Source organism: Amborella trichopoda, chromosome 9, assembly GCF_054954075.1.
Source record: "Amborella trichopoda isolate Santa Cruz 75 chromosome 9, AtrichopodaSantaCruz75HAP2 v2.0, whole genome shotgun sequence".
NCBI lineage: Eukaryota > Viridiplantae > Streptophyta > Magnoliopsida > Amborellales > Amborellaceae > Amborella > Amborella trichopoda.
In genome coordinates, this window is record NC_142344.1 from 17,996,691 (window position 1) to 18,007,814 (window position 11,124).

Here is an 11,124-nt window from a genome sequence, read left to right on the forward strand (position 1 = left end):
TTTCCTATTTTATTCACACTGATGGCTGAGACATTCAAAATGCTAGAGACTGTGGATAAAGCAGGCAGCAGGCTTACTAAATGGGTTCCAAGCAACAAGTATGGGGGAAGAAAGGCATAACATTTGCAGTATATAGATGATAATTTGGTATTTTGTGATGCTAATGAGAGTGAAACGGTGATACTATAAAGGTTTTTATGCTACTTTGAAACTGCGACTGTTTTGAAGGTTAATCTAAAGAAAACAAACCTGATTGGGGTGGGCTTTACCCATTTACTATGTCTCTCTTAAAAAATGCCCAATGACATTGCAAAGAAGTTAGAAAGCTAAAAGTGAAAATTCCCATGGGGGAGATAGGGGAGACTAGAAAATTCAGTTTGGCAAATTGGAATAAGGTATATAACCCTGTCCAAGATGGTGGTATGGGAGTTAAAAGGTTAAAAAGGATGTAAAATGCATTACTTAAGAAATGGTGGTGACTTGTGCTAATGAAGGAGAACAATTGTGGCAAACAGTATTAGAAAAAAAAAATGTGAGTTGATGGGGAAACCAATATAGCTCACAAGGAGTTATTCCTAATAAATATGAGGGTGCTGGTGGGAGATGGAATATATGCAATGTTTACTACACAAGGAATGCGGATAACATAATTTGAGATCCAGTCCAAAAGTCCAATTTACAGTAACCTCGACATACATGTTGTTGTTTAATAAAAGATGCTAATGGAGTGACCTGAGACTTGCAGGAATGTGGAGCCCCCTCATATAAGGTAAGATACTAAGATGTTTTATATGGTTATTGTGCTTAAAAAAACTGCTGACAATTAAAGTGTATAAAGAGAACGAAGAAACTATAGATCATTTGTTTGAGAAATATCCTTAATGTAAGACATATATGCGATTGGATAAGAAATAAACTGGAGATTCAATTATCCATGGTGACTCAAGCCACTCAGATCTTTACACAGTGAGAAATACCAGATATTGGCATTGGTGGATAGACATTGTGGAAATTTGCTTAAGGTGCAGTGAAATATGGGAAATATGGTAAGAGCTAAACCAAAAAGCGTTAATGTTGTAATTAATGAGCAAGGTTCAAAATAAATTGCAGAACGGGGCTCTATATGAAAGCAGTTTTGGCGATTATCAATGATGGATTTAATGTACAAAATGAAAGAGGTGGTTACGATGAAAATGAGAATGAATCATATCTTTAATGTATGGATGGTAAATGAAATGGGGTTTATCAAATTAATTTTTGATTGGAGCTTATATGGGAATCCAAGGAGAGCATGTATAAAGTGATTTCACTTGACTACAATACGAACCGTGTTGAGGAAATACTACGGACCTACTGGGCGAAACTAAAAAAGCAAATTACGATCATTGCTATAAAGGATGATAATAAAAAGGGAGGGGCTGCAACTTTCATCAGATAAGTGTTACAACCTTTGTAACTGTTTTTTTTTTGGATTGTATTGTGTAGGTATGACATGTAACTGTAAGAGAATACCGATTAGATGGTCATACCACCCTGCAAAATCATTATGGTGGTCAATCATCCCATTTAAGATCACCAGTGTTGCAATTTAAATTTTATTTACTTAGGTACCTCCTTAAATACATGGCAAAAAAATGACCAAATTGCATTTCTTAGCATTGGAAACCCTCAAGAAGTAGGCAATTTTTCATAATTTTGCTCAATTAAGTGGCCCAAATCAAGAGATAAAAATACCATTGATTACGCTAGCAACATATAACTGCAAAATGATAAAAATACACTTCATTGTTTAAGGTTAACAACTCCTTTATTATTTCTAATTGTAAACCGTGTTCCATGTTGAAACATTAAACATCACTATTCGGATTGACCTACTTAAATAGACCTAGATTACCATAACACGCATACTTGTTTAGGGTTCCCAATCTTGTAGAGAGTAAATGGGTCCTTTGTTAGTATATTTTTTTAAAAAAAGATCTGAGGGATAATACCAACCTTCTGAGAAATCGAGAATGAACTCCACGAGGGCTTGCATTCCTTCGCGCACATAGAAAACATGATAATTCCTCTTCCTTTTTGCAATAGAAGAGAATTGAGAAAGACAGAATCAATACAAACAGCCAACAACAACAACATGGAGAAATAAATGGGTGAAGCAGCAAATATGCCTAAGCAAGCACATTTCAACGTTGAGCCTCCTTGACCTGGTCATTGTTAATAACAGATCCAAACCATGAACAAACTACAATAATGGCATTGCAATAATCATATGTTACATAATGCTACAACAAAATTGATCATTTCATCCTCATAAACAAGCTGATTGTTATTATAAAAAAAATTACATGGGCTAAGTAAGAATTATGGGCATTATAAAAGAACCTTCTTTTTGGGTTCAAGAACAGGAGGATCAATGTCAATACCCATATTTGCAGCTGTGCCTGCAACGATCCTCATTGCTGACTCAATGCTCATGCAGTTCAAGTCAGGGAGCTTCTCAGTTGCAATGGCCCGCAATTGATCTATCGTAATTTTCCCAACTTTCTCTAACTTTGGGTCTTTTGATCCCTTTTCCACTCCTAAATCACAAAAGCATTGAACATTACAGAAATCATGGACAACAAAGAACCATAATCAACATCTTCCCCCCAAGTGTGCATGCATAAAGACCCAAAATTTCATTCAATTTCAATTCACAAATAGGTTTCGGCCAATTTCCTACAAATAGGCAAATACACAGCATCAAGATCAAAGAAAGATGTGCATACCAAAAGCACGCATGTATCAAGCACATGATACCTACATGATGGATCATACGAGAGATTCAAAAGTCCAGCAATTGAGCTATGCGTGGACATCAGTGATTGCAAGGGCAAGCCTTTTTGCATGCCCATAACCAAGCATGCATGCATTGCTGTGCATGAGTATGCATGATTACAAATGAAAAAGAATTTTGCAGGTAAAAAATTTCCATATACCAGCAGGCATAATTGAACATGCAAGAGGCCTGAGATAATTCCAATGAAAAGTACACTGTCCACCAATAGTGTACGGTACATGGTACACCGTGAAGGTATACATCATCAGTTCCAGTTGAACAGTTCCAGTTGAACAGGCGGTGGAAATTAACCATATTCAAGTGAATATCCCTTGTGGGGAAATACGCCTAGTCTCAATATATTGAGCCAAATTTGGTTAACAGGCTCAACATAGTAAAGAAGTGAGCCACATTTCAGCAATAGCCCAACTAAAATTACGTCCGGCCCTGTCTTACACCAACTAACATGCATCCGTTAGGCACCCATTTTGCAATAATTTGAGACATCCTTGGTGGCTGCAGACCAAATCTCACAACTCTGAAATTCCTGTATGAAGGGTCTTAAGAGTATGGGACATTTATCCATTTGGATGCTGCAAATAAATGTTTAACATGAGAAACAGCAGTTACCCAAAATCATGAAACCTGTTTGTCCTCTATAGAATCTCACCTCACCATTCTAACCAGTCAGCTTATCGATGAAACTGTAGCTCATGAAATCACTAGGAGATACTAGAAAAGTCATAAAAAACCTTTAAAGGCATCTCAAGCCTAAGAAACCATATAAAAAAATTACCAAAAATGCACCTATCAATGTCCTAGTTAGCCATAAAATGAAAATTCAAACTCAAACCACCCTTACCACCGTAAATTATCTCATGAGACAGTCACACAAGAAATTTGATTTTGGAAAATGAAATCATCAGTGTTTGTCTTGCAGATCCACATAAGATAGACTGGTTCAATTGGGAATTTCAGGACACTACAGCAGAATTTGAGGCGAGACTATTATTTAACTGCAACTTCGGCCTTACCTTTCACCCATAACTCAGTAATAGACGCTGAAGAAATCTGAAGCAACACTGAAAATGTAAGTTGAGCACCACTTGCAACTTGCAGTTTTCAATGAATTAATCTCAGACCCAAATCCCTACATTACTCTCAGCCATTGCTTACTTTCTAAGATGTCTTTTACCTGATTACATCAACCCTCCAACTCTAGTAGAAGACCTAAGCCCTTTCAGAAGCCTTGAAACCCTAATACTGTTGGTAGGAACCAAGTTAAATTAAGTGCAGACTTCTAATGACTTTGCAAACAACATGCACAAGCAGGCCAAGTTCATGACTTGAGTTTAAGAGCAATCTAGAGCCCCAAAAGAAAATAAATTTTTGGAACTCCTTTGAATAAGAGAAACTCTGCTGAAATTCCAGGAAATACATTAGATTAAGCTCTATCAGTTCCAATTGTTTAGTCAAATAAGTCAGCACACCCACTCCATTGCGAGTAGAATCCATTAGTTTCTCTCATCTTGAACCTCTAGTTTCTTAAAAACAAGACTGAAGGAAATAATTCAATCAATTAGTTAATAGCTAGCTGACTGGATGAAAGTGGAAGCAGTCAAGTCCCTTTAGCCCTTAAGACAGTTAACATACGTCCAAAAGAAGAAGCAGAGCTCTATATCTCTATTTAGGACAATAAATGCCTTATTTCCCCATCAACATACAAGGCTTGAGGCTAGGTTCCTGTTCCTTTAATCTCAAGTTGATGAACACTAAAAAACTCAATTCACAAACCCTCTAGGAGCAGTAATTTTCTGTTGACAGTGTACAAGACCTTAGGCAGTTATAAAAACTATGTTAGAGAAAACAAAAAATGGTTCTAGTTGGATAGAAGCGGCAATTTAAGGACAACCCATAATGCATAAACCTTTTCCCTATTTCCCTTAATCCTTTCCTGCTAATACATTTGAATTTGTTCAGCAAGTTGGATTCTGAATAACAGTCAGAATCACTAAAAATACCTAAGAGGCTCCCATTAAGAACTATCCCTTTTACTTAGTATAAAGTAGTTGTATTTATGATTCTCACATCATTATACTGTAATGTGGGACCTTAAGGTCGCCTAAATTGGGCACTGGAAAAGCGATCTCGACCTAGGAGTGGGATCACAATCCAAACCCAATAAGGGTAGGTCAACAGGTCAACACCCCCATATGATATGATTGCCGCATTCCATTGAGACTATAGGGGAAGTTCTATAAGACGGCTTTAAGACCAGCCATACTTTATGGGACAGAATGTTGGATGGTCAAGAGCAAAATATCCATAGCATGATCGTAGCTAGATTAAATTATTGAGATAGATGAGTGGCAAGGCAAGAAATGATAGAATTCAAAATGAATACATACGAGAGAACTTAGATGTGGCTTCAATAGGCGATAAGATGAGAGAAAGTAAACTTAGGTCGGCTGACCATGTACAACATAGACCTAATACAGCACCGATTAGGGGTTGAAATTTGGTTTAAGGGGAAGGCTCTAAAAGGACAAGGGGAAAGCCCAAAAGGACATAGATAGAAGTAGCAATATAAGATGTGGTGACTTTTGATCTTACTGAAGGTATGGCTCTTGATAGTGAAGAATGGAGGAACAAGATTCATGTAGCCAACCCCAAATAATTAGGATAAGGATCAGATGATGATGATGATGATGATTTGTTGCATCCTAGACTCTAAGTATATATATTCAAGACTAGATTTGGTGGTTTGTCAATGTTTCAGGTTTAGGGGGTTGTTTGTTGAATAGGTGGCAATCTTGTCTACCAATTCAACTAAACAAGTTGGTCCATGTTGGAAATGTGCACTATTGCCAATCAAAATGATAAAAATAGGTTTGATGCAAATTTTTGGTAAAAGATCTATAATGCAAGCATAAATATACATGAAAGTTTTGTGGGCACTAGAGCCCTATTCATTAAGCTTCTGCCTAAGGTCAACTGAGAGATGTCAACCCATCTGGAGGCTGTCTAAAAGAAGAAGAACAAATATAAGGAAATTGTGAAGTTGATGAATATTTATTGACAAGAAGAAGAAGATGAGTATCTATATGCCGAGGAGGGCTTGACAAAAGGGGCCTCTTGATTCCAATTTTCCCACTAATTGTGAGGCGTCAGTTCAAGATAGGAAGTAGACTACCATAGAGAACTGCTTTAAGGTGGACAGCAGGGATTGGATGTATCAGCACATAGTCTAGTGGATGTTTTGAGCATGCATTTCTTTTGATGCAGCTAGCTTAAAGAGCTTCCCAGTTGTGCTGGAAGCAATGGAGCTCAGTTGAAGGCCCTTACACCTTATGAGCTCAAGGAAGCATTACTTCAAAAAGACGTGGAGCGCACAAACGAATACTTGAAGGCACAAAAGGATGCAACGGGGAAGTATGAGGTCATAAAAAAGACAAACTCACGGACTACTAGGGGGGAAGTCCTATAACATTTCCGTGAATCATTCAATGGGACAATATTTGGGAAGATGATTGGTGCATCTAGCCATATTAATGATACGAAGCATGGTTAACTGGTGCAAGAGCAATAAAAGCTCCAAGATCGGGAGTGGAAGTGCAGAGCAAGGAAGTTGCAAAACCCATGGCCAAGGGAACAAGTTCCATACCTAGGAAAATATAAGGAATGAGACCCCTGACTTCTAGGTATCGAGTTCCATATCTGCAAAGGAGTAGATCCCTTACGGGATGCGATCTCCATCCGGCCATGTTAGTATTGAGGTTCCCAAAGTTCAATTATCCATTGAATATCATTTGCGAGCGAGTTCCATTTAACAGTCCTTTTAACTTTTTCCAAATTCACAAACCCAAGAATCAACATAAATAAGAATTGTCATTGAAAATCTCTTGGACATTTTATTATCAATAGAGTAAGAGTTCACAAACGAGTAGTGATATATGGTGAAGAGATACCAAGGTTTTAAAACATGTTGGGCAGCCCCTAGGCGCCCAGGGGATGGGGGGGTGGGGGTGGTGGCTGGGGCGCCCAGCGCTTAGGCAGCCGCCCAGAACCTCAAGAGCCCAAAGGTGTGATATATACATATATGTGTTGCGCATTTATATGAATTCTTTGTAACTCCTTTATACAAATATATGCATGTGAATGTTGAAACACGTTCAAATCACTGAAAATTTTGCCTCTTTAAAGAACTAAAATAATGAAAAAAATAAATAAAAACAAGTACATATTGTATTAGTGATTTAGTGTCCACACACAATATTCTATAATCCATAATACATACATTCATACTCATAGACTCCAACTCTCCAATGAGACAAAATGACCAATAAAAAATGATGTTGTACAGCAGATGCTCTACAAATGAGAAGTAAAAGGAGATCTTTAATTCTACAATGCTTTGGATGTTTCTCTTAAATGTTTCAGTTTTCTAACAAGCTCAAAATCACCCCAAAAGTCTTCCAAGAATGTCCTTTAGACTCTAAAATTGATTGCAATAATAAATAGTATGGTTTCAGATTATTCTACAAATTTTTCAAAATTTTCTGGTTCCAATAATCATTGCAAAATCGATCAATTTTGGTGTTTCTAGGGCATAAGAAGAGTTTTTTTACTTTGGGGGCTTAGAATACCCCCTTTTCACCGGTCAACATGACCCATAATGGCCCCACAAAAAAACATTTCACCTTTTTTATGTAAGTTCCTAGGCATCCACCCAAGACTGGGCGTTGAGTGCCTGCCTAACCCGCCCAAGAACTTCTGTCCAGTAAGGCCTACCCTAGCCTAGGCAAGGCAGCCTATGGCCTAGGGGGCTGCCTAGGCACCGGGCAAGCAGGTTTTTGAACAATGAGAGATACATTCATTGGGGACTTTATGGACTCTTATTCTCTTCAAATTCCACTCATAGGGATCATCGAGATCCTAGAAGGGATCGCCTACCAAAGTAGGAGATCCTGGTAACTATGCTCTCAACTCCCCTATGGTAGGTGCACTGAAACCTGTGCAGAAAAGCAGAAACGAATAGGAAGCATTTCTCAGAGGTAAGGCAATCTTGCACTTTCTATGAAGTCAACTACCGAATTCAATACACATCCTGTTTGTGGTGTAATATACCATCTTAAGTCATACGAGATTCAAATTCTTCCTTCTCTCTCCTTGCCCTCTCTTGTTGCCTTTCTTTGAAACCAGACACAAGTCACAATTCATAAGGTGTGCAAAGTTGTGAACCATAAAATATATAGGAAACCATGGAATTTAGAAAGTTAATAGATCATAAAAACATGGTGATCCACACGCCATTGTATATCAACCAAAACCTGTGCCACTGAAACTCGCATGCATCGGCAACTTGCCAAGTCCTGGTACTTAGGGTGAGTCCAAGTCAGAGTCACCTTGTTTTCTTACATTTTGTTTAGAAACATGTTCCAAATGTATTTGATTGATATTTGTCATGACTAGTATTCAAACTTTTCCCTTCTCAGTGCCAGAATATTTGGTCTTAGTCTGCTCTTTAAGCCCCTCCTAGTATCACTTTGTCATGCTTGATAGTTGATATGATGTGTGAACTGCTTTCTTCGTTTTAATTTTATATGCTAATTCGCAGCACTTGGGTTCTGATCATGTCTTATCCCTTTTAAATCTGATTTGAAGTCTAATTCTGAATCATGATACAAGGATTTTGTGGTGGTTTCAGCCACCATTGTTTCCAGGTTGATCAAGCCTTAAACCACATTTTTGAATTCACACTTACCTGGATCATCATGTTTTGTGTCCACTATCTAGACAAGGGGCTGACCATCCCAATGAGAGTTTAGGGTTTGGCAATGAGTGATCCCTAACCCCAACAATCATAATACAAAAAACCTGCAACTTCAAGAATCCAAATCTCTGCAATTTCTGAGTAATTTTGTTATGTTTTAAAATTTTGATTTACAAGCTCAGGTGCAATACTTAGAAAGGGTTTCAAAGTCAGTAAAGAACAGCCCGGTTAGGTCTTCCAAAAGACTAGTTTTGGATAAGCCTAATAGAACCCTGCTACATTCTAAAACTGTTTAAATGTTCTTTGGTTCACCATTAAATCCAGATAGAATCTGTATTATAGATCAATAAGCCTAGATTAAAGCTCTATATCTTCATTCTCATTTTCTAAGTTAGCATTCAAATGCCCATTGCAAGTGCTTAATGCGAGGTATATGTTAGCTCACTTGTTTGTGTTTCTGTTTTCCCATGATTCACAAATTGTGACTCATCTAAAACCTTAAGGTCAGGTCCTCTTTTGGCAGGGATCATTGGTCACTCTTTGCCCACTCTAGTGGGGACCACTTGTAAAGAGTTGTTGATGGGAAATTTGGCATTTATCATGGGAAGTTTTCTCTAAAAGTATATACATATAGTTTTGGACACCAAGATAAGAATCATCATGGAAAACTGGAGGATAGATGCACAAGGATCTCACTTATACATCTCAAAAAAACTCCATTTTTATGCAATGACCAATGGTTCAAATTGCAGAGGGTGGAGGAAAAAAGGAGTTAGTTCACACAGATTCAGAAAAAGGTGTCAAGTAGGGGAGCGCTGCAAGCATACTAGCTTTTGCAGAGAGCGGATACTTAGAGAGACAGCACGCATCTGTTTTATTGTTTTCAGAAACTGAATGTCTATAGATGATGTGATTCATGCTCTTCTTACAAAAGAATCTCAGTTGATTATCCCAGTATAAACAAAATTCAGATCACTAATGTCATCATCTATTCCATAATTTGTAATCATTGTTCAATTTGACAACCATCACGATTCGTATATCCATGCTTTCGAGTTATAACACTACTAACTTGATGAAGCTTGATTCATAAGTATCCAACAGTGGAGGACTATTAAATCACTTACCAGCAGCTTTAAGAAGGAGAACTGAGGCAGGAGGGGTCTTCAGAACAAATGTGAAACTTTTATCCTGTTCATTACAAGCAAGAAGATATAAATCAAAAAGGAAAGAAAAAAAAGAAAAGAGGAGGAAATGGGAGGAAGAACAACAAATTATAATACTTAGAAAAAGCACTGATAGCAGATTAGAAAACAATTTCCATTCACTGTTGTTTTAAAATTAAGCCCTTATTAGCAGAAGAACTAAAGAAAAATGCTAAAATGTTAGAGAGAGAAAGAGAGCATAGAGAGAGAAAAGACAGGTGCAGGGGGCTCACATCGTAGACTGTAATCTCCACGGGAATGACATAGCCAGCTTTATCAGCAGTCTTAGCGTTGTATTCTTTGCAAAATGCCATTATATTTACTCCCTTTGAACCCAGAGCAGGGCCAACTGGGGGAGCAGGAGTTGCTTTCCCAGCCTCTAGGGCAAGCTTTATCATCCCAATCACTGCAACCAAAATACGGGTAAAAGAGTGAACGCCATTCTCTCACACTACAACTCAGAGAATTAATAATGAATAGAGACAGTAAATCAAGCAAAATTCATGCATAATCTTCAATTCTCTCACTTTAAAACCTCTAAAATACAACGAGTCATTGAGAAAGTTAAAATTAAATTGAAATTACGAATTCCATTCGATTTTCTCACGTCCCAATTTGAATAAAAATGAGAAACAAATATCACAAGAGAAATCCATGTAAGCCGATGGATTCTCTCATTTCTGAGCTACAGAATAGTAGAAGAAGCGAAAGACTAAAAACCCAGTAAATTTTTTGCCTTTTTTGGGTTTTCCTGAAGGCTTTGGAGGAGCCATGGCTTTCACAGTGAGGGCCCTGCGATGCGGGACTGAGGGTTGCTTTTTCAGGAAATGATGGAAATGAAGGTTCTTTGAGTGTAAATTAGAGGTTGAAGGGAAGAAGAGAGACGAGGAGGAGAGCCTGTTTGAAGAAGAGAGCCCATTGGATAGAGAGAGAAAAGCCATTAGAGACAGAGAAAGAGATGAAGATGAAGCTCCCGTTTAATCCCTCTGTAAAGGATTGCCCTTAAATTAGATGCGTGTGAATTTTTGGATGATGTGCTGTTCTCACGTGCGTATGCACATAGAACTTTGCATGCAAACACGCCTTTTGCATGCAAACATGCCTTCAAGTTTGAAATGTTTAACCTTTCAAGTTGTACGATTTCATAAGCTTAAAAAGCTTCCTCATTTCAGGGATTAATTGAAATTCGATTAGGAAATGAGAGATTATTGGAAATTGGATCGAAAAATATGGTGAGATGTTAAATAGTTCAACTATTAGATATGGTTAGATAAGTCTCCTTTGATCATTATTTATTCTAAGTAGGGATTAGAGACCCATAACCATTT

At 37.7% G+C, this 11,124-nt stretch overlaps 1 protein-coding gene across 2 annotated transcripts; it reads right to left on the bottom strand.

Annotated features, from left to right (window-relative positions):
* Positions 1-1,758: 1,758 nt before the first annotated feature.
* PRPL11 (plastid ribosomal protein l11) lies at positions 1,759-10,822 on the bottom strand. 2 transcript variants are annotated; one of them, XM_011630731.3, is made up of 5 exons: positions 10,533-10,822; positions 10,030-10,202; positions 9,719-9,782; positions 2,424-2,579; positions 1,759-2,204 (listed from the first exon to the last, which is right to left on the bottom strand). In XM_011630731.3, the coding sequence occupies exons 1-5, from the start codon at positions 10,735-10,737 to the stop codon at positions 1,966-1,968; spliced, it is 837 nt and encodes a 278-aa protein (XP_011629033.2). In that variant the 5' UTR covers positions 10,738-10,822; the 3' UTR covers positions 1,759-1,965. The 2 variants fall into 2 exon arrangements, with proteins under 2 accessions (XP_011629033.2, XP_011629034.1); XM_011630732.3 differs by lacking the exon at positions 1,759-2,204 and having other exon boundaries at positions 2,235-2,579.
* Positions 10,823-11,124: the final 302 nt, after the last annotated feature.